Below are 23,958 nucleotides of genomic sequence, written 5' to 3' on the forward strand. Positions count from 1 at the left end.
ATTGTTCGTGCTAGACTCCTAGTTATGTAGATATTTGTTGCCATGTAACTAGAAAGGTTGCAGGCTCAAAAAAACCTCTTGCAAAAATGTAGGTAAGATTGCAATAGACCTTTGTGGTCCACCCTTATCCAATCCTCGCGCATGGTGAAAGCTTAGTACACTCACTTTCTTTCATTTGGTTTTTCTTCTTTTATTTTTTGTTCCATACTATAACATTGTCAAACTCAATAGAAAATCATGAACCAGGGTCATTAGCTCGGGAGAGTTTATAACTATGATAATGACCATTTGTCCTAGTCTTTAGTCTATTATCAGACGCTTGAAACCCAACATAATCAGCGCAATTTCTAATTTTGTCACACAGGCTACATAAAAGGATTCGAGGAATTGTGTTTCTGTAAGAATGTTGATAGGAGCATCTACTGTAGTACTAGCTAGTGAACTAAAATTAAAATAGACTCCAGAAGCCCCAAAAAGAAAAAAGAGAAGCAATTAACTCCTGGAAAATAATGTAATAACCACGCTTTCAGGACATATGCCTATAACGTTCTTCTGAAAATCCATGAGACGTTGAGATCGTCAACCAAGAACACCCTCTTTTAAGCATTCAGCAACCACGAATTTCAGCTGACGCATCTTCTCCCTTGCCGCCTACATAACCAAAAAACTTGCAGTTATATCCTCCAGAATTGGAAGTCAATGAAGTTAACCAGCTAAGTGCTTTACTGTGGAAAAACTAATTGTGATGTTAATATTATCTAGTTGTTAAAGTTGACTTTAATTGGTATAATTGAAATTAACTGCTCCATAGCAAACTTGGCAATTGACATGGAACAACACATCTAATCAGCAATTTGACTCTTAAAGTCTCCATTGCTTTATGTAGCACAGGAACGGCTACTTGAAATTGTGTACATGATAGATAATTGAAGCGACTATCCAAGTATATAAGATGCATAATGAAGATAATCTGATGACCGCCATTCACGCCACATTCCAGTCGGATAGGCTTGGGGGTTGTGTGTGTGTGAGTGTGTTGTGGGGAGGTGTATAAAGATGAATGCAAAGCTATTCTCCAAATTGTGAGTGAAGAATACTTACATGGTGGACCGAAGAAACCCTTCTTTCAGCATTGTCAAGCTGAGTCTCAATTGATTCTTCCACTTCCAAAAGTAGCTTCTTATTTGATGTTTCTACAGTATGAAAATTAAACATCAGAATTTAGCTTGTCCGTGTGATTACCAGGCACAGGTCCAATATGTACTTGTTGCTCCTCATCAATGTTTAGTTTCACAAAAATGTATGTGCAGCAAAAGCTTATGCAGCAATACGTCGTGTGAAATTTAATATATTGCTTAAATAGCAAAGAATTAACATGCTATGTCATCAATTACTGCCCTTCCTGTAGTCCAGATGCTTTAAAGTGCAATAGAGGAAATATTATTCAATATATAGACAATTACTGGCTCAAATAAATAATTAAGCTTTAGCAAAGTTCATAGAAGATCTTGTCATACTTCTCTTTTCCACAGTTGCTTTCACTTCGACTTCATGTGCTTCTAGAGATTCAAGTGTGCTCTTGCAATCCTGGAGATGCCGAGTGACCTCTTCTTTGAATCGTTCGTATATGGCACTCAGGTGTTTTTGTTTCTCTGCAACATAATTCAGAGTATTTAATTTTCAAATAAGAAAAAGAACCATATAGCCCTCGAAAAGAGGAAATCAGAGAAAACTTAGAAAGAAACATTGAAGAGTCATATTTCCATGTGCATTTGCATTGTGGAAGATGATGGAAGTAATTCCACAAGCTCATCACGTCAAGAAAAAAAACTTTGCATGACTAAAATCGGCAACAGATGAGAAAAATGAAACTTGTCATGCTAGGGTTTATGGCACGCAAATCTAACGGATCCACAAAGTGATAGTTAACAAGGTACCATAACTCACACATGCAGAATAATACCCTGTTCTAGGGGCTTTGGTAAAACAGGTTAGAACATCTGAAGGGGGGAAAAACCTTTCTATGACATAAACAAATAGGACATACCAGAACTAAGCTGCTTCAGGCACTCAAATTTTGAAAAAAATATTACCAGAAGCAGCAGATATCAAGCAAATTGTCAATATTTTGTTAACAAGTTACCTTGAAGCACTTCTTCTACATGCTTTCTCTTTGATTTATTCAGACTGTTTATTCTCCCCCTGGAACAGAGAAAAGTCATATTTAAAGAGACAGAATCTTTGAAATTGTTTCTGCCGTTTTATGCTTACTTACATGTCTGCTTGAATCTGAAATTCAGCATTCTGCAACTGCATATGTATTTTCTCAGCAACTGACTTCAGGATCTCAGCAGATCTTTGGTTAGTCACAGACTTCAGCTTGCTTCTAACTTTCTCTAATGAGAAAGCAAATAAGGTGATGGCACTGCAAAGTGATATTGAAGCTCAATGAAATTTTGAAAAATAGAACTCTGTGCTGAAGGATTTTTAGTTCATTTACTTGGGAAAGAGAACTCTGAGGAAGAATGTGAAAGCTTTTAATTCGTTCACTCAAGAAAATGCAAGTAGTACCTAGTTAGCACATCCTCTTCATTCTGTTCTAAATGCCTTTCAAACTGCCTACAATCAATTCCTGTTGAATTCCAAATGGAGAAGAGAGAAAAAGAGAGAGAGAGATGGAGAAAGTCTTGAGAAACTGGAATGAAAAAGTAATTATAAGGAACAACACAAAGATCCATCAGACAAGCAGAGAATTTGAATTGATGGAAAATGAACCTTTAGAAGAAGTTGCAGCAAGACTAACTCCAGAAAGATTAGCACACCCTTTGTTGAACAGCTTTTTGTTTGGTCGAGGAGGTTGTTCCCCGGTATTGCAAATTTCAGGAGATGGTGGTTGCTGTATATCAGCTGCATATACATCATAAAGTAATGAGAATAACTGATTTTGCTTCAATCAATTGGGAGGCTCGATCAATAGATCACGTACTTCTAAGAAAAATTCATATTATATTAAGATGGTCAGCAGAACAACCTAGTTACTAATGAAAGGTCAGCTAGAAGTCCCACACAATGCTCCTTCAGTCAGCCAAATATCAATCAATAATATTCATTTCAAATGAAAATCAATACTAAGCTATGTCATTTTTTCAGGTAACAAGTTCCAAGTACTAAATTCTATATGCTCTGGTGAAGAATCTACAGATTATTCTGTGGAAAAAGTACACTCAGGTGGATCTCCAAAGTTACCTCAACACTATAAACTCCATTTTCACTGTGCCTTTTTCCTTTCTCTTTAAGCAGTTGATACATAAAAGAAATCTATATGCATCTCTTCAATTTCACCAATGGATAATCACTCTAAGCTAGAGCAGATCAACAGAAATGACAAAGGGGCTTAAGTATATTACTATTCAAGTGACAAGCTGCCATTATATTACCTTTCAAACTGCACCTCACCCACGATAAGATATAAATGAACGGAACACATAAGAAGTGAAAGAAAAGAGAAGTACAACTAAAATCATAATAGGTGATCATCAGTCACACTGAGAAGTACCAGAAGTACAACTAAATCATAATAGGTGATCATCAGTCACACTGATAAGCACAAAGTGTCAGTCAGGGTGAATGGTATAAAGTATGCAAGGCAACTCTATCTTGTAAACAACATAAGTTACCCGAACTACAAGTTTAGAAGGGGCTTAAGTCCCATTAGTAATATACAAAAAACAATCACATTAATTCACCACACACAGACAAATGTTTACTTGAAACTCCTGCCTCCATACACCTTAGCTGTCAAAATGCGCCACATTTATATATATACACACAAAAACTATTTCAAGTTAAGCAGACAACAACCTTAAAGTAGGGAAATTAGATGTCAAGTCGTAGATCAGCAGAAAATGTAATTTACATGCAGTATGGATCATCTGGAGACTTATGATTACATTTGAAAGAAACTAAGGGAACTGAATCAATATGAATAAATAATTGAACATGAATCACAAAGCATCATTTTAACCTTGAATATTTGAACTGTCTTCCGAGTCCTCGGGATCACTTTCCATGGATGATGGTTTGGAAAACTTAATTTGTGTATCTTCTATATGTCTTGATTCCAGAAAAGGAGAATTTTCCAAATTTCCTGCATCATCCTTAACATATTATAAGGAAAATCAACAATTCATTACTACAACCTATGACAATCAGCCACTAGATTACAACTGTTGAGTCACAATAAGAAGGATACTGATGATTCTTCGGGTGTATTGGACTTATATTCTCGTCTAAATCCATCAAAGCTCTTGACCTTACAAATTCCCTCAGTTTTTGATGTTATATCTATATGATCATCACCATGCAGTTGCCCCAGATTGCTTCTTGGTGCAAATCCTGGAAAAGATTTTCTGCCAGGTGTTTTCAAAGCAAAAACTGGGCTTTGATTGTCAGACTCCGAGTCCAATGCTTTCTTCTTGAATTTTTCTGCTGAGTTTCCTTTCTGATCTATATGTTCTTGTAGATTTCTCAGCTGCTCAGTCATTTCCACTACAGGGGATTCTAGGTTACCAGCATCTGGTTGGACCAACTTGTCATTTTTCTCCTGAAATAAAGTAGAGCCATCACCAGGATGTACAAACTTCTCAGGAACTGGTACTCTTCTACACTTATTGTTTGTGTCTTCATCTTTCATTTGATTGTTCTGCTCACAAACCTTAGGTGCTTCCATGTGGTGACTCTTCCTCTTTCCTCTCCTTCCATATACCATCAAAGGACTACTAGTGCTAGCATCACGTAACGTCCTAGAAAGCAGATCTTTAGGAACGAAGACATTTTTCTCTAAGTGGTCCTCTTTACATGCTGGTGGTCCCTTTCTATTTTGTGATTTCAACTTAGCAGGGGCTCTTTTTCGAGCTAAAGAACGAGTAGTTGGTCTCCTAATAGCGTACCCATAACTTTGGGTATCACTTTCTATAGTATCTGAATTTTGCTTAGGTTCACCAACATGATTTCCACTGTTTTTCTGCTCTGGTTCCGAGGCTTTTGCACCCTGCTCGGGAACTAGAGAATTTGGACACTGCTTGGTTGGGGAAGAAACAGTTCCTAAGATTTCCTGAAGCTTCAATCTTAAAGATGCATTGCCTGTATTTTCTGCTTTCTCGGGCATGTCTTTCAGAGCAACTTTGGGTGCATATTTCCCCCTTCTCTCTATAGAAGCATCCTCCTTTACCTGCTTGGATTTTTCAAACTGCAAAGTCCTTGTCTGGGTTAAGAAAGACCTTAAGGAACACTCTGCTGGTCCTACCTCTACTCTGTGTGATGTGTTGCACATCTCAACTACACCCTGTGCAGTTGAAGTTTTCTGTACTTGAGTATCTGCCTCTGAGGTTGGTTCATGGTGGAGGGCTTTAGTGGATATCCAAGGAGATGTCTGCTTCTCTGTGGGCTCTCTTTGATTTCTGATAGTAGGAGTGCTCACTATTTCCTTCTTGTTTCTGTCATTTGTGAAATTCCCCTTGCTTGAAGTTTTCTGAGGCATTGTTGTCCCATTGTAAACACATATCTCTTTGCTAGAAGTTTTCACTGCTGCCAAGTGAGTCTGATCTTCAGCTTGCTGTACTTTCTGAGTTCTGCATTTTGAAACTGAATCTATTACAATTCCAATGGACATCTTTCTAGATTGACTGGATTGGTGGTAATTGCTGCCAAAACTCCAAGTGTCACTGGCAAGGTCCTGATAAGAACAAAATAATAGTGTTTCAACATCTAGCTTTCTAAGCATACGAACATGACATCAGATCCACACAGAGCGAGGGGTCGACCTTTCTGGTCCTAAGAAATTTTGAAAATTAAACTCCACATCGAGCTGACAAACTAAGAAATTTAAACTAATCGGAAAAGTCAAAAGACAACAGGGACGGAACAATATGCATATACGAAATCTGCAAATTGCTTCAAGTAAATAATTAACCCAGATTCAAATTGCAAGCTGACTACTTACATCTCGTAATTTTGACTTCCTGTTGACGTCCATAGCTGCAAATTCAGCTGATCCAAAGTAAGCGTGTTACCTGAGTTCTGAAAATGAAAGCAGAAAGAATGATTAATTAAGCTTACCCATCAAATTCCACCGTTATAGTTTTACATGTACTGCTAATTGCCTTCACAAACACACGCCATACTCACATAGAATGGAATTAAGCTTCATAGACTAAGACTCTAGGTCTCTCTTTCACAAACACACACATGTGGAACAGAGAATAACAGAGAACTTCTAATACTAAATAGTTATCGGTATCTACAGCATAACCACATATAAAACGTTCAGATTCAAAACCCATCCAAAAATCCAAATCACTCGAGAACAATTTCTGTACTACGTACTTCCCCATTCATAAACAAAACGCCAAATCAAAGCTTCGTTAAGAAAAGAAAAACTAAATCTATCAGCGAACGATCAAACATCGGGTGAATCTAGAATCTCCAACAGCTACAATTTACAGAAACTTCAGCGGGAACGAATATATGAGGATTAACTTTACATGCATTGTCGATCATGGAGATATTGTGAATTACTTACTACAAATGAGCAGAGACGAGATTCACCATGCGCCTCCGTTCGTTTCTGAGCTGTGAGAAGAAGAACTCGAGTCGATACTACAAAGGATTTTGGGGTCCTTTTTGAAATTTTAGGAAATGGGTAGAGTGCGTACGGGTGATTTTGCGTGATCAGACTGAGAAAGAGGCGGGAAAAGACGAAACAATGGAGCGTGTACGTCGCTTTCACTCTTTTATATACAACTGCGTTTTACACCTTTGTTTGGATGGGTTATTTCATATTTTGATTCATAATGTGTGTGTATACATAACTTTGTACCCTATTATTTTACCACTTGGATATTGTATTGTATTATGTTATATTATAGATATTATTTTTCACCATAACATAATATCACACATTCAGACAATATGAATGATACATCACAAAAGAGAAATAATAGGTTATGTGTAGAGTGATATAAAATAGTAATGTAAAGAAACATTTAAAATTACTAGATATGCAATAATATAAAATGAAATTTTTTGTCATTTAATAATAATGAATTTAACAATATATTTTTTGGATAAAAACTTGGTTTGCGTGTGTTTTAAACTCGTTTCTTTTAAAATAACACAAAATCTAAACTCAAAACCTATTAAAAGTTATAAAAATTAGTAAAATTTAGAATCATTAAGCGATGTAATCATCATAATGATCATAAGCATTAGTAGACATGTGTTCTAATCAAGTATAAATTTTTTATCTCTCAAGAAAATATTCAATTATTTGTTTTATTCGATACAAATTGTATAATTTTTCTCAAACTTGTAGTTTTCTTGTGTACATCTAAATGTTATGTGTAGTTCTTTTATTTAGTTACTCCTTTTTAATGTTTAAAGAATTGATATTGTATACAAACTTAAGATGAAAATGAAAGATGCTAAGACAAGCTTGCCATAAATTTATTCATCTGTGCTTGACGAAGATGATGATGTGTTGTGTTATATACGTCATAAGTTTTATGATATTTTTTCAAGAGTTTATTTTTTGAAAAAGTGTATATATTAGCAAATTATTAATTTAAATTGAATGTTATAAAACATAGTTTGGTTTTATTGTATTCCATAGTAAATTGTTGCTATTTTTGCCTCTTTTCAGCTGTAATCTTGCTCGCCATTCTCGTTATTGTTGGCAGTCGCGCTCGACTCTCTATCATTTATACAAATACAAAAGTATAAAATGTGTTTATGTTTGTATAAAGCGAGAGAAAATTGTACATATACATATATTTTCGTTCCTCTCTCTACCTTCTTCCAGTCTCGCTCTCCACTCTCACTCGTCTCTCTCACTTTATATAAATACAAATGTATACATCGTGTTTGTATTTGTATAAAGCAAGAGATTTGTATATATAAGTACAAATGCATAGATTTTCGTCCTATACACATATGTTTATACAAATACGTTATTCCTTTGCCAAGTTTTCTTTTGTCTTTCTCTAAATCTCGCTATACAAATACAAATTATACAATTGATTCTTTTGCAGTACGTATACCGAAACAGATTATACAATTGATTCTTTTGCATATGTATATAGTGAATTAGTCAGCTTCTTTTGTATATATGTATAGTGAAATACCCGTGGCATAAAGTTTGTTATAGAACGCAATTATACAAACCATAACAATAATATACAAATATGATTTTTGTACTTGCTATATGTGAAAGTTGCTCATGTATAAAATATGTTTGTGTTTGTATAAAGCGGAAGAAAATTGTATTTATATACATATATTTTCATTTTCCTCTCTCCCCTCTTTCAGATGTCGCTCGACACTCTCCTAGATCGTGCTCGCCTCTCTCGCTTATACAAACAAAAACGAAATGTATAAATTGTGTGTTCTATTAATATAAATCGAGAGAAATTGTATATACACATGCAAATACATATATATTCGTCATATACACTTATAATTATACAATACAAATATTCCTTTGCCAAATTTTCTTGTCTTTCTCTCTTTCTCATTTTATACATACACAAATTATACAATTGATCTGTTGTATACAACTACTTTCCTTTGTATATGTATAACGAATTATACAATTCGTTTCTTTGTATATGTATAGCGAATTATACAATTGTTTTTTTTGTACATGCATAGCGAAATATATATATATTTATGTTTGTTATGGAGCATAATTATGCAAAGTATAACCATAACATACAAGTATGATTTTTATATTTACTATATCTGAAAGTTACTCTTTTAAAATTAATTTTTTTTTTATATATTTTTAGAAATGTGGACTGAGGCCCACAGCCCACATACAGGTGAATTGGGCTGGCTAATTTCTGGCCCACCAAAAAAGTGAGTCAGTAGGCCTCGTCCATCAAATTCCAAAGTCCATCTTATAACTGTAGTTTTGAGGTAAGTATATAAAAAAAACTTTGATATAAATTATTAATTTCGTTTTTAAATTATTGTCAATTTTAAAAAAACACTTCTATTTGCCTAACTAAACTTAGATATATCTCTGATCTGTCACATGACGTAATAACTAATATCCAACTCTTATAGCACGAGCCTAAATAAAAAGTCGAGAGAAGTGTTGAAAATACCTCCAAACTTGACGAGAATTTAGAGATAAGGTATGTTTACTCATGTTACAAATCAGAGATATATGTTAAGTTGAATTAGTCTTTAAAAACTGTTAAAAATTTAATTGAAACTAATAATTCACTTTAAATTTAAAAATATTTTCAATACTTTTTCCTGTATTTTGATTAAAAAGAATTATTCATTCACACTCATCGTTGTTGTCTCTACTTGTCTCCAAATCGTTTGTAGTCAATTCAATTTTTTTCACTAATCATTAGTTTATTTAGCGTTAAAGCTTGACTTATCAATTTCATAAAGTTCTTATTTTGACCGCTTGCCACCTTATTGCTTCCACCAACTTCACCTAAAAATGAACTTCTGAAACAAATTTCACGAATATTGTCGATGATGAGTGGATTGGTCCATGACAATAGATTATGCAAGTTTTTAGTTAATTAGAGCTTTTGGTGCTTTCATATACAAACATTACTTGCTTCAATAATATCAATATAATTTTATAAATATCATTTAAGAAAAATAAAATATGTATAAATTCTATTTTCATTTCATAAAGATCGATAAACTTCTCTTAAAACGAAATTTACTTCCTTTAATTTGTTAAAAAAGAATTGATCATTTCTTTTTTTTTAAACGATACTTTTGATTTTAATTTTTTTAATTTCATTTTTAATACAATAATGATTAAATGACACTTTGATACATTTCATATAATTTTAATTTATATTAAAACATTTTTTAAAGCTCAATATCAAATTAATCAAACCATTTTTTTTAAAAAAAACAAACTTTTCAAAGGGAATAACTTATCTTGTAGCATCACCCCTTATCTCATCAACATTAATTCCTAGCCGAAAGATGTGAACTCATAAAGAAAACCGACGGCTGAGATTGTGCGGGTCTACAAATCCCATTTTCTTTCATCAACTGAAACGATAACGCTAAAGCAAACGGTGATATTTTCTCAGAGGAGCTGAGAGTGCAGTCATGACAACAACGGCCGTCGTCAACCATCCTAGCATTTTCACTCACCGGTCGCCGCTGCCGTCGCCGTCCTCCTCCTCATCCTCATCGCCGTCATTTTTATTTTTAAATCGTACGAATTTTATTCCATACTTTTCCACCTCCAAGCGCAGTAGTGTCAATTGCAATGGCTGGAGAACACGGTGTTCCGTTGCGAAGAATTATACAGTTCCTCCCTCAGAAGTTGACGGTAATCAGTTACCGGAGCTGGATTGTGTGGTAGTCGGAGCAGGAATTAGTGGTCTCTGCATTGCTAAGGTGATATCGGCTAATTATCCCAATTTGATGGTGACGGAGGCGAGGGATCGTGCCGGTGGAAACATAACGACGGTGGAAAGAGATGGATACTTATGGGAAGAAGGTCCTAACAGTTTCCAGCCTTCGGATCCTATGTTGACTATGGCTGTAGATTGTGGATTGAAGGATGATTTGGTGTTGGGAGATCCTGATGCGCCTCGCTTTGTCTTGTGGAAGGATAAACTAAGGCCTGTTCCCGGCAAGCTCACTGATCTTCCCTTCTTTGATTTGATGAGTATTCCTGGCAAGCTCAGAGCTGGTTTTGGTGCCATTGGCCTTCGCCCTTCACCTCCAGTTTGTACTCATACTCTTTCCCTTATCTCTCTGCAACATTGATGCATTTATTTATTTTGATTGATTCTTCTCACACGAATAAAGAAAAATAAATGCAAATAAAAGAGAGATTGTACATTAAACATTTTGATAATTTGTGCCTTCCACTCACTCCGCATGGTTTGGCAAAAGTGACAGGGTTATGAGGAATCAGTTGAGCAGTTCGTGCGTCGTAATCTTGGTGCTGAAGTCTTTGAACGTTTGATTGAACCATTTTGTTCTGGTACCTCTCAATTCTTCCCTATCTGCAGAAACTATTGCGGGCATTTGTTCACTTTGTTAAATACTGTTTGTTGTAGATATCCGTATTTTTCAAAGAACTGTGTCAGTATGAATTTTGAATGAATTTTATGTGATACTCACTCATCATTTTATAGGTGTTTATGCTGGCGACCCATCAAAATTGAGTATGAAAGCAGCATTTGGGAAAGTGTGGAAGCTAGAACAAACTGGTGGTAGCATTATTGGGGGAACCTTTAAGGCAATAAAGGAGAGATCCAGTAACCCTAAACCGCCTCGTGATCCGTAATAATGGACTTGATTCAAAGTCTTTGTGCTTTTTCTTTCCAGGCTTTGTGTTTCTTTCTCTTAAGAATCTGTCTCCAGAGCGAGTATCTGACTTGAGTAATCATTCTACAGGCGTTTACCAACACCAAAAGGACAAACTGTTGGTTCATTTAGGAAGGGTCTGAGAATGCTGCCAGATGCAATTTGTGAAAGGTGCTCTTCTGCTCTCCCAGCTCAATGCTTCCAATCCCAGGATAATAGACTTTTTGGGAAAAAGGGAAGAGAAAAGAATATCAAAAGTTGACTAGTTAAAGCTCAATGTTGGCGTTTTTGGTGCCTTAAGTGTGTTCTTTGGTGCTCTTGTAGTATTCTTAACTTGGAAATGCTTATAAGTTCTCTCTGTGTTTCCTTAGACTGGGAAGCAAAGTGAAACTATCATGGAAGCTTTCTAGCATTACAAAGTCAGATAAAGGAGGATATCTCTTGACATACGAGACACCAGAAGGAGTAGTTTCTCTGCGAAGTCGAAGCATTGTCATGACTGTTCCATCCTATGTAGCAAGCAACATATTACGCCCTCTTTCGGTGTGTTGCCCTTACTGATTGCTCCAAAGTCATTATTGTTATTGTTCATTTGGCATTCTAATATATAAGCTTGTCTAAAAAGATGGAAATGTTTGAGCAAAGTTTAGTCTTTTTTTTTTTTGGACTAGGGAAAGGGGCTCGAACACATCCATATAACAGCCACATACTATCTGTATACTGTATAATGTGATCAGCAAGAAGAGAAATTAAAAAAGAATTTTTTTTGTCATGCTGAGAATTAACATGCACTTGCTTAATGAGATCAAGAGTGCACCGTACCCCATCCCCTCATCAAAGTTGGAACTGTGTCTTTCTATCTCTCATGTTATTTTGATTTTTAATATAAAATTTTATTAGCAATTTTCTTAAATGCTTTGACCTTGGATTTTCCAAAGGTTACTAGTTCTGAATTCTGATAACTGTTTTGCAAGAAAATATGGCTCACTTAAAATGAGTAGTGTTGTGGTTGAGCTTCTTCTGTTTCTTGCTGAAGCAAAATGTCTTTTAATCTTTTGTTAAACTCAGGTCGCCGCAGCAGATGCACTTTCAAGTTTCTACTATCCCCCAGTTGCAGCAGTGACAATTTCATATCCTCAAGAGGCTATTCGTGATGAGCGTCTGGTTGATGGTGAACTAAAGGGATTTGGGCAGTTGCATCCACGTTCACAGGGAGTGGAAACACTAGGTAGCTTTCTGTTTAAAAGATCCACTCTTTTTTTTGATATCAAACTATCCATATCAGATGTATGACTTTTATTATGAAATTGCAAGATGCTAATCATTGGATGACCCTCATTACCCTAAATTTTGACATTAACCTTGCAGAGTGATTTACAATAATTACAAGATCTGTTTCATCTTAAGTATTATAATTGTGTCTCATTTGCAGGAACAATATATAGTTCATCACTCTTCCCTAACCGTGCTCCAAATGGCCGGGTGCTACTCTTGAACTACATTGGAGGAGCAACAAATACTGAAATTGTGTCTAAGGTAAGGCACTTAAATTGAATACAACTCCAAGTGCCAGCAGTATTGATTTATTATAATGAATGTTCATGGCCTGGCCAGTGAAGGCATCACCTGAAAGTCCTGTAGTAACAAACATAAACCTCAGTTTGATCGTTGCCCTAGATGCTTTCTGGTTGTGTATTATCCTTTTAGATAAGTTTTCGGTGTTACTCTCTTAAGATTAATGACCACGCCAATTTGGATTACAGAACTGTTTCTGCTTATATAACTAAGTGATAGAAGGTGATTGATGATAATTATAGATTTTATGGAAGTAGTAGTTAACTATAACTGTAAAGTTGGATCTTTCTAGTAACCAACATTAATAGTATTTAATGACGCTGATTTAACGGAAACTGGATTAAGTCATGTAAGCTTATTCCAAATAAACAAGCTCTAATTAGGAGAACTGGCTCTTATTGCACTTAAATCTGCAGTCATGACATAATCAGTGATATATGATACCATTCTGGATGAGGCATCCTGCATTAATTTAGCCAGTGCCTTTGTTTACAATTATTTACCGAAAGAAGAAAACTTTCACATGCCCTACATGTTTTGAAGATTTAAAGCATAATAGGATCACTAATGTTTTCTTTTTGAGAAGTACATTTTGTTTAACAACCTAGCATGTTTGCCCTAGTATGCTCTTTGTTGAAGGATTCCCTATCAACTTGAGTGATTGAGCTCCTTCAGTAATTGAATTATTGTCCATCAAATGCTGGAAAAGTGGGATTATACTAAGACATGCCTTCCCCTTGTATAGCCCTAGAACTGTTGTCATACCAGTGATTTTTAAAAAATTTCTGTGCTGGTATCATGATATCCTCCACTTGCTATTGCTTTTCAAACTCTCTTACTGCTGTTATACTACTTCATTAACAAACTGCAAGTCTGCATCTTTTCTTTATTTTTTGATAAGGCTAAACTACAACCTTCTGTTAAAGTTAAAGTAACTAAGATGGAGGATTGGAGGTTAATAAGAATGTACAGAAGTCACTGGACTTATCTCATTAATGCAATTATCTCATTAATGCAATTATCTGTAAGTTCCAGTATTGTCTATATCATTTACAATATTCATTATAAACACAAAATATAGTTGAGGGCATCTAATCCCCATATAATCTATGTTCAGTTTTTCTGTCAGAACCTCTATATAATTTCTTGCTATCCGAACTGTCTGAGTATACATGATAGTATTGTTCTTCATAATTTTCTTTGCTCCTTTAGTTCCTGGCATCAGCCACTAAAGCCCTGTACCCCATACATATAAACATGCAGCACCCTGTACCCCATACATATTCAGAATGCATTGTAACTATGATACATGTCTGCAATGTAAAAGTATGTGCTTTACTGGTTCAGTAGAGCCATCTAATAAGTATCACCTGCACCCTACCTTTTGTAAATTATATTGTGGTAAGCATTTCTCATGTGATGTGGTCCATTGTCTTGAGTCAAGATTCAAATGTGTGTGAGTTACTGACTAGTGTTTCGTGGAAAATTTAATAGAAGAATAGAATGTCAAGGTTAGGTGGCATTGGTATTACAGACTGCAAGTAAAGGAGGTACAACAAGGACAAAGTATAAGATTATGTGAAGTTGGTGTAATGATGCTTGTGAAAAAATCATTCCATCTATGGTGATGTATTATTGCTCAGAAATTGCAACCAGATATAATCCTTTTGTTGAAGTCTTTCACTTATTTGTGTCTCCAGAAAAAAATCTATCATTTATTTATCTGCTTGCCTATTTTCTTCGTGTTTGATACATCCTTCTTTGTTTGTTGCATTTCTTTATGAGATGCATAGCATCCATGAGTTGATAGTTTATGGTGATTATTGATTGAACCATGTTCCTGTAAATCTGTGTTTCATTCAGTTGAGTGGTTCTTTGGGTTGAGACAATCTTCTTAACTCTTTATATTCTGTCTTACTTTTCTGATGTACACTTGATTTCGATGAATGCTGTGTTTTGTGCTTTTTCCATTGTATTTTTATGAAATATTTGGCGGTTATTCTTTATGCTTCAGGGCCTTGAATAAATTGTTTCTAGCTCTTATACCTCATTCCTCTTGCAGACAGAGAGCCAACTTGTGGAAGCAGTTGACCGTGACCTCAGAAAGATGCTTATAAAACCCAAAGCACAAGATCCCTTTGTTACGGGTGTGCGAGTATGGCCACAAGCTATCCCACAGTTTTTGGTCGGACATCTGGATACACTAGGTACTGCTAAAGCTGCTCTAAGTGATAATGGGCTTGACGGGCTATTCCTTGGGGGTAATTATGTGTCTGGTGTAGCATTGGGAAGGTGTGTTGAAGGTGCTTATGAAATTGCATCTGAAGTAACTGGGTTTCTGTCTCAGTATGCATACAAATGAAACCTCCTCTTGGGGAGGTACTGTTAGGTTTCAAAAGTTTTGCTTATTAGAGTTATTTTAGCTTTGGTAAATGATTTATGCTTGATTTCAGTCGTTTTTGTTGTAATCTTGGTTCTCATTTCTTTGGGACAAAATGTTCTTGTCAAGGAACAATACGTTTAGAGTTCGAGTATCTGTTAATTGTAAGAAAATCTAACATATTGGGCATAATTAGCTGCCTGCTTTGCCAGTAGATATATTATATGGCTTGGTTAAATATGTTTGGTCTTGGAATTTGATTTCTTTGGGAAATTATTCATCCCAAGACCAAATGTCAAAGATTATACCATACTCAAGGATAGGGACTCGTAAATCCTTCCACAAACACCCATTTCGCAACATACTTTCAATCTTGACGTTCTAAACTAACATCTTTACACCAAATCCTATATCGAGAGTTCTACTCGTTTGAATTCAATTTTGAAAGGTCCTATGGATTTCTTATTGTCTTAAGAAATCTTAGGTACTAAGAAACTCAGTCCATGCTTAGACATTATCATCCCAACCATTCCTAGATTGCTCTAGACCCCTTTACTCAAATTCCGTTCGAGACTGGCTGACTTAGAATTTTCAAGTTTCTATCCATATTTTCGTTCGAGACTGGCTGACTTAGAATTTTCAAGTTTCTATCCATATTTTTTTTTTGTCCCACTTCATATTAGATTTGGAAAGTTGGAATATGGATTTCTTATTGTCTTAAGAAATCTTAGGTATTAAGAAACGCAGTCCATGCTTAGACATTATCACCCCAACCATTCCTGGATTGCTCTATGATGGAATATGTGCGTCCACTACCAGTCAATGGACCAGGTCCCTTGACACAGCAAAAACAGTGCAGAAGATTAAACAATATGAAGAACACAACACAAACAGTTTACGTGGAAACCTCCTTGCTCAAGGGAGTAAAATCACGACCTGTTACACAGGATTTACAATCGTCTTCACTAATCTTCTCAAGCAAAAGTGAAACCCGGTTACAATCAATGTGAGAAAAAGTTATTAATCTCACGATCAAGTAATCTACCTATTACTTGAAGAGCCTAAGCGGATACCACACCGCCCACTAAACCACCTAACTCTAGATGACTTAGAATTTGACTAAGCAACAAAACAATGTTGCCCACTAAATCAGTTAACCTTAACTGATTTAGACTTTTACAAACCCAAAACAAATATCTGAATCCTTTATAGATTAGGAACAAATTTACAAAGTAAGTACATAGACACAAAGCTCTAAATACAACAAAGATTCTTCTTTACTCTATCAGGTCATTCTGTTGAGTTGAGCAATGTTCTTTCTTGAAGATGGCCTTATGTTCAAGCTTGTGATTTTCAGAGAAAATCCAAGTTTAATTTGCCAAGTCTTGAATTTGTGCTTGTTGGAAAGAGATAATATAATTTCCCACAAATTCGTTGAAGTCATCCCATTGGCTGAAGGCCTGCTGTTGGAAAAGCTGTGCACCTACCGCATCAGAGATGACAGCTTTTCTGACAGCTGTCTTGTGTCCTTTTCACGTCGCTGTCTTGCAGGTACCAGGTCCCTCACAAATGGGGGAACCAGGTCCCTTGCAAACTTCTGTATGAGTTCTTGAAAAGGCTTGCTGGCTGACTTTCTTCTTTGGATGAATGAATATAATATGGTGTTTGTCATGCAAAAAGTATCAAACATAAAGAGTTATTATCCTTTGGACAAACACCCTCCTCCATTCTGATTGGTGTAGTACACTGACGCCTTACCAACCTCTGACGTGACAGCTTTACAGTTGTAACCAATTATGTATCTGATGGAGGAAATTCTGCCTGGTACCAGGTCCCTGCATTTGTGAGATACTGAAACATACAATCTCGTCCGCTCTTCTTATTGGTGTAGGATACTGCACTCTTCACTTACCACCTGACATGACAGCTTTTATGACTGTACCCATTTGTATATGGACGAGAGCACTCTGCCAGGAACCAGGTCCCCGCATTTGTGAGGATCATCAAAACACCTAGAATATAACACTCTCTTCACTCAGATTTCGTTTGAGACTGTTTGACTTAGAATTTTCAAGTTTCTATCCAATTTTTTTTGTGCCTCTTCATATTAGATTTGGAAAGTTGAAATTTTGAACGTTACTACATGCTAACTTGCAATCAATCAATTAATTAATGCGAAAAATTCTAATATTTCATTATTTCTAAATATAATATACTCCACAAAATATATTTTTTCACTCATAAATTTATTTGGTAGGATTTTAATAGTTAATCAATTTCTCTTTATAGAATTTTAAAACCTACCAATTATTAACATAACTATACTTTTTTATTTTAAGAAATCTAATAATAATATTTTTTAAGTCAATCAAAAATCATTAACACACCATGACCCATGACATATCGGACGGTCAACCGCATAAAATGGTAAGTTGGATTGGGTTAAAAAGCGGCCCAAAAAGAAGCAAAAGAAGGGCATCTCGTTTCAAAATTTGAAATACAGCACAGAACAATGTGTACCGTTGGAAACACTCAAAATCTCTCATAGAGAGAACTCTCACTGAAACGAAGACGAACTCAACAAACATGAGACGCCATGGATGGCAACGTCCTCTTCACACATTGCAGGTTCGTCATTTCAGCCGATTCCGAGCTACTTTTTTTTTTGATTTTTTTTCTGAATTTACTTGTTTTGAACTGGTGTTTAACTGCAGATTGTGGGCATATCGGTGTTCTGTTTCCTCTTGGTGTTTTTTTACACCTTCATCGGTCTTCTCCTCGGTAACAGAGTTGTTGAGATCACTGTCACCTCGATTTTCTCCTTTGTGGTAATTTTAACTTTCACTAGTGAAATTGTAGCTCAGTATAATCGATTAACTGTATCAAGGCAGGCAATTGAATTTTGGACGTGTGATTTGCTTTAATGCAGGCACTTTCTGCTGCATTTCTGTTTATAAGGTGTGCGGCTATCGATCCAACTGATAAGACGAGGTTCAGGATGAGGAGGAAAAGCACTCGCACTGCGTTTTCAAATCTTAATTATGGATTTGTATTGGGACAGATTGTTGTGAGATTTCTAAGGAGAATCGAGCGCAGAGTGCTTAAGACATTTATAAGGAGAAAGTACCTGGATCCTTTAAAAAGTAATCTTCATTTGGAGCCTTTGCTCACATTTCCACTACTCGTCAAAGATGATTTGGTTGCCCAACAGACAAAAGATGATGACATTTCATTTTGTTCGCTTTGTGATTTTGAGGTTTGCAGCTGCATTTCTCGTTATATTTTGCTGATTAAATTTGTTGAACTTACTAGGTATATGCATTTTCTTTCACTGTCTGCTTGCATACACCAAGGCGAAGCCAGGAATTTATACAAGGGGATTCAACTAGAAAGTGATAGCTGGGATTTGAAATTGTGACCTAAATAAGTTTTAAACCTCTTTTTCCACTCACTAAATCTTCCCTTGTGTCAAGGAACAAATCTACTTCCTTATACCAAGGATATTGAACAGTTTATGCAAAACCAAATATAAATAAATCATTCTTGCCAAAATTATGAGCAACTAGCTCCACATCCGGCACACACAATGAGAATGTGGTGAAGCGAGATTATGCAGATTCTAACAGTTGACAACTATATGAAATTACAAAAATAACATACCCAGTGCAATTCCATGAAGTGGGGTTTAAGGAGGGTAGAATGTATGCAGACCTTACCACTACCACAAACATATGAGCTAAAAAACAAAAAAGGAAACAACTACATGAAATTATTATGCAGATATTAATAGTTGATAGCTGTATGAAATTGTCTTACTTGATCCTTTTTGCAGGTTAAAAAGCGTAGCAAACACTGTCGGACCTGCAATCGATGTGTGGAGGGATTTGATCACCACTGCAGAGTAAGGAGATAGGGTCTCATTCTCTGCTGCATTGTACATTAAGGTACACCTAAACTCAAACTGACAGGATCTTTGTTTTTGAGTTGTTGCAGTGGTTAAACAATTGTGTCGGGAAGAAGAACTATACCAGCTTCATTTTTCTAATGATATTCCTCTTGATAATGGTTACTCCACCTTCTCTCTCACTGTATTTCTCTTTTTTGGATATCCCTATTGAGTTTGCATCTTAAGCAGCTAACAAATTTCTCGATGAAACAGCTGCTTATTGAAGGAGGCACAGCTGCTGCAATATTTGTAAGGTGCTTTGCCAACAAAAGGAGCATTGAACTAGAGATTCAGAGAAGATTCAGTGCCAAGTTCCCTAGAGGAGTTCTGGCAACAATTTGTGTATGATTCTTTGCTTGCTTTCTCCATTATATCTCCCTCAGTTTTATCAGGTGTTCATCTTTCAATGTACAGTTTCATCAGTCGTTCATCTTTCAATGTATATTTTTGCAGGTAATCTTATTTTTCATGACATCGTATTGTGTAGCAGCGCTGGGACAGCTTTTCTTATTTCATATAGTTCTCATCCGGAAGGTATGACTGTCCCCCTTTTTCCCAATGATCTGGTGCAACCATAAAAAGCATAACAAATCTTTTGGATTTGATTTTGTGGATAGAAAGCAGGAATAGCATCACAAACAAAAAGTTCTGGTTTTTGCTTAACAGTAAGCGCAAAGGACACCTTGTAACTATGTACAAAATATTTCATTGAGAGTTTTATGTGAAATTCACACATGTTCCTTTCAACTAATGTAAGATAAGTAGGCTTACTATGAATGTAATAACTGATAAGTAAAAGCAAGCTTATATATGTATGGGAAATAGGAAAACAAGAAAAATGAACCAGTTGATTGCAATATACTCCTGAAACATAAGTGGATATAGGAAGTTGTGTCGTTGCAAGTATTAGTGTATGAAACTTTAGGATAGAACCAGGGCTGCAATTGCTACAAGAACACCTTAAAGTACTATGTATGTTGGCGTAAAAATCCTAAAGCAGCTCATCTTGGAGCTAATATTGCTAGTTGCTATTATGTTAGGAATCCTAAATTAAGGTTCATTATCTGCTTATCTTCATAGTTAGAGCTGCTGTAACCAGTTTGTGCTGAGAAAAAACACATTTGGAGGCTTGTAGATTATTGAGAACATAAGAAACTCGACACACGAGTTTGCTCAACTTCTCAGTTAAGTTTCTTGGTTTCACAGCTTAAGATAATCTATGGTTCTCTTGGCAGGGAATGAGAACTTATGATTATATCTTGGCAATGAGAGAGGAGAACCAATCTATGGAGCTTTTGGAGTCATCAGAAGATTCAGATTCCTCCTCTGATGAGAGTATCGACTTTGATTCACCTGAGAAGCCGTCACTTGTTTCAAAACTTACTTGCAGAGAAAAAAGAATGAATCAGGTATATATGCACATTTATCACCTCAATAGCTTCGCCTCAATTCTTTTGCGTACTTAAATCAATCAAAACTGGATACTTCTCTTTGATCTTGTAAGTTGAATTTTGCAATATTCATATCAGAGTCTGGAGACAGTATCTATAAAAATCGATGGAGAATCATCCACATTGAAAGAAAAGCGAGGTTTTCGAGCTAACATTGACCCCTGGAAACTTATAAGTATGAGTAGAGAGAAAGCACTAAAAGCAGCTGAAAAGGCAAAGGAACGGCTCATCAAGCAGAAGGAAATAGTAGACCCTTTAAAGCCGCTACCACTAGAAACAAGAAGTGGACCACTGATGAATTTGGACGCTAATAGAGTTCCCTTATCTGTGGCTAGCAGTAGGGAACTTGCTTTATCGAAAGATGTGATCATCACAAAAGGGAGGGTAATCCGTAGCGGGGGATCACCAATGCAGCTTTCTAGTCCCAGGCGAAGACATTCCTATTCTCCTACAGTTGTCCCTACACCTCGTAGTGGTAATACTACTGTACCATCCCCATCACCAAAGCATAGATATAAAGGCAATTTCGACTTGAAGTTAACGCAAGTCTCCAAGGAACTCGAGACTCACATTTCGAGGCAGGTCTTATTCTCTGCCTTGAAAAAAGAAAATGAAACTGCAGCATCACCCAGATAACATCACTGGTGGATCGGAGGTGGCGACACCCTCAAATTTCTAACATCAACAAAGTGAGGGGCTGCTTTGAGTACATTTTTCTTCTTTTAATTTATTTGTAATAGCATTTATGTTACTAATATTGTTGCACAAGTTGACTTCATCATCATAACGAACACAACATATGTATGTTACAATGTCTTGTTTATATATGTTCCCCAACAAAGTGGGATTGAAAAATATACTGTGCTTTACTATTTAAGGATTATTGTTGAACTTGTACCTGAAAATTCTATTAATTAATCGAGAGATGTGCTTTATTTTGTTCCTCTTGTGTTTGAAATTTTTAAATAGAGAAACACTCTCTCATGATGAACTTAGGTAACATATGACATGTCACTTGTTGTTCACCTCATTAAAATGTCAACTGCACGTTAGATTGTGTGCGCATAATCCTTTTAGTAGAAGGGCAAATGTGATCCTTTCTCCGTTAAATTTTTTATCTCACTAACAATTGTTTAATAAATTTAAATTTTTACTTAGAAAATTCTGACTTATCGCTTCTTTCTCCTTACTTATTTGTGGTTGTAATTGCATAGGTAATTCGTTTCACATAGCTTATATTGCATAATATCCTTAATGATTTGGATTAGTTTGTACGAAAAATTGTATACTACTAATATAGGGTTTTTTGAGATTGATAAAATTTCTTATAAAAGAGAAAGTGGGTTAATTAATTTTTGAAGGTTTATGCTAATTCTAAAAATTCAAAATAATTGTAATAGATAAAAGATTGTATATCAAATTTAGAGTTATTTTGGATTACTTTTGAAGCAATAAGCATTTTGGTGAACCTAACAAATTATAAAAACCATTAAGATTTGTTTTACAACAAATTCAGACGTGATACCATAATTATGTGATCCATTAAAACTTGTGATTTTATAATTTTTGCTAATCATAGTCAATTTGGCCGTAAATTCTATGTATGAAAATTCGTTTTATATAATTTCAACAAATTATTCACAAGCTAATGCCATTTTTTTCAAGGGAATAAAATAACCACCTAAAAATGTGGTAGCAAAATTATGACTAAAAAGAATTAAGAAAATTAACTACATTTGATATCCACGTGGCATTTACACATTTGTTACTTTAGTAGCACGTAGATCGCTATCCGAGTAATCCATCTCTTCTCCAATCTCCACCGTTAACACAAAATCACAATCAACGGTCTACATTCACTCTCAACCACTTTAGCGCCAAAAAAATTAAAAGTTCTCCAAAATTTCCAAATTTCCCGCCCTCCATCTCTCTGTATAAAATCCCCCATTACCCATCACCCTATTTTCACCATTATTAAACTTCTTCAACTTTTCTCAATATATACTAAAAATGGCTCGTACTAAGCAAACAGCTCGCAAATCCACTGGTGGTAAGGCACCAAGGAAGCAACTAGCAACTAAGGCAGCGAGAAAATCTGCTCCGGCAACTGGAGGAGTGAAAAAGCCTCACCGTTTCCGTCCAGGAACTGTGGCTTTAAGAGAAATCAGGAAGTATCAGAAGTCGACGGAGTTGTTGATCAGGAAGTTGCCGTTTCAGAGGCTGGTGAGGGAGATCGCTCAGGATTTCAAGACGGATCTGAGGTTTCAGAGCAGTGCTGTTGCTGCTCTACAAGAGGCTGCTGAAGCGTACCTTGTTGGAGTGTTTGAGGACACTAATCTGTGTGCTATTCATGCTAAGAGGGTTACGATTATGCCTAAGGATATTCAGCTTGCAAGGAGGATTCGTGGAGAAAGGGCTTAGGAAGAAAAATGTTGTTGGTGTTTTCATCTGTTTTACTTTTCGTTATTTGGATCTGTTGTTGGAATGATAGGGTTAGCATGTAAATCTAACAGATGATTTCAGTTCAATTAATGGAATTTCTGCTTTGTTTTCTTCAATCAAAGATTTTGCAGTTTCGTTGGTATGTTTCTTGCTCACAAATGAAGATAGAAACACTACTTAGGGTGTAAATTGAGGTTATTGATGCTCTTCCATGAACAATCATATATAAGATGAATAGCAACATTAGTAAGTATCTTTTTCTTTTTGTGGATAGCTTCTTTATTGAGAAAGTATATCAGTTATGAGGGATAAAAGATGTAAAATTAGCAGTAGCTTATAGTTAAGATGAACATAATGTTGTGATGGGGTTTACCTATGTGTTTTCTACTGCTCTTGTCTTGAACCAGTCAATGTCATATCTCAAGTTTATGATGCACAAATTATTGTGGATTGGTTACTTGGATCCAGTCAATACAGTGCTTTGGAAGCCAAGACTGGTATTTTTTTTTTCGGTTACAATATTTTTTCTTTTCTTATTTAGATAACATCCTTCTATATTGTCCATTTGCTCCTACTTTGTGTTACAGTTATACAATAATATGAACTGCAAAATGTATTTTCTTAGCATATAGGTATGCACATTATAGTTTTCAACTTCGAGTGTTTATTCCTTGTTACTAATTGACATAAACTTCTTTTGTTTAAAGTTCAAGAGCATTTGAATATATCGTTCAAGAAAGTACGGAGCAAGTTGAAGATGAAGAGGGCTTTTACTTTGGTTAAGGGTGGTCTAAAGACAA

At 35.6% G+C, this 23,958-nt stretch overlaps 4 protein-coding genes across 4 annotated transcripts; 3 read left to right on the forward strand and 1 right to left on the reverse strand.

Annotated features, from left to right (window-relative positions):
* Window positions 1-332: 332 nt before the first annotated feature.
* LOC101266559 (meiosis-specific protein ASY3) lies at window positions 333-6,720 on the reverse strand. The gene is made up of 11 exons (XM_004229506.4): window positions 6,581-6,720; window positions 6,002-6,078; window positions 4,253-5,734; window positions 4,025-4,157; window positions 2,776-2,907; window positions 2,572-2,632; window positions 2,276-2,425; window positions 2,144-2,202; window positions 1,518-1,652; window positions 1,102-1,193; window positions 333-651 (listed from the first exon to the last, which is right to left on the reverse strand). The coding sequence occupies exons 2-11, from the start codon at window positions 6,032-6,034 to the stop codon at window positions 580-582; spliced, it is 2,349 nt and encodes a 782-aa protein (XP_004229554.2). The 5' UTR covers window positions 6,035-6,078; window positions 6,581-6,720; the 3' UTR covers window positions 333-579.
* A 3,390-nt stretch (window positions 6,721-10,110) lies between these two features.
* On the forward strand, window positions 10,111-15,559 carry LOC101259974 (protoporphyrinogen oxidase). Its single transcript, NM_001348379.1, has 8 exons — window positions 10,111-10,776; window positions 10,954-11,038; window positions 11,193-11,340; window positions 11,455-11,535; window positions 11,736-11,907; window positions 12,433-12,592; window positions 12,797-12,900; window positions 15,002-15,559. Exons 1-8 carry the CDS (start codon window positions 10,150-10,152, stop codon window positions 15,299-15,301), a joined length of 1,677 nt encoding a protein of 558 aa, NP_001335308.1. The 5' UTR covers window positions 10,111-10,149; the 3' UTR covers window positions 15,302-15,559.
* A 2,155-nt stretch (window positions 15,560-17,714) lies between these two features.
* Window positions 17,715-21,571, forward strand: LOC101260264 (protein S-acyltransferase 18). The gene is made up of 9 exons (XM_004229318.5): window positions 17,715-17,947; window positions 18,034-18,147; window positions 18,249-18,575; window positions 19,152-19,220; window positions 19,313-19,384; window positions 19,479-19,607; window positions 19,719-19,799; window positions 20,501-20,674; window positions 20,795-21,571. Exons 1-9 carry the CDS (start codon window positions 17,906-17,908, stop codon window positions 21,350-21,352), a joined length of 1,566 nt encoding a protein of 521 aa, XP_004229366.1. The 5' UTR covers window positions 17,715-17,905; the 3' UTR covers window positions 21,353-21,571.
* A 1,084-nt stretch (window positions 21,572-22,655) lies between these two features.
* LOC101260571 (histone H3.2-like) lies at window positions 22,656-23,279 on the forward strand. The gene has a single exon (XM_004229319.5). The coding sequence runs from the start codon at window positions 22,727-22,729 to the stop codon at window positions 23,135-23,137; it is 411 nt and encodes a 136-aa protein (XP_004229367.1). The 5' UTR covers window positions 22,656-22,726; the 3' UTR covers window positions 23,138-23,279.
* The last annotated feature ends 679 nt before the right edge of the window (window positions 23,280-23,958 follow it).

This window comes from Solanum lycopersicum, chromosome 1 (genome assembly GCF_036512215.1).
Source record: "Solanum lycopersicum chromosome 1, SLM_r2.1".
NCBI lineage: Eukaryota > Viridiplantae > Streptophyta > Magnoliopsida > Solanales > Solanaceae > Solanum > Solanum lycopersicum.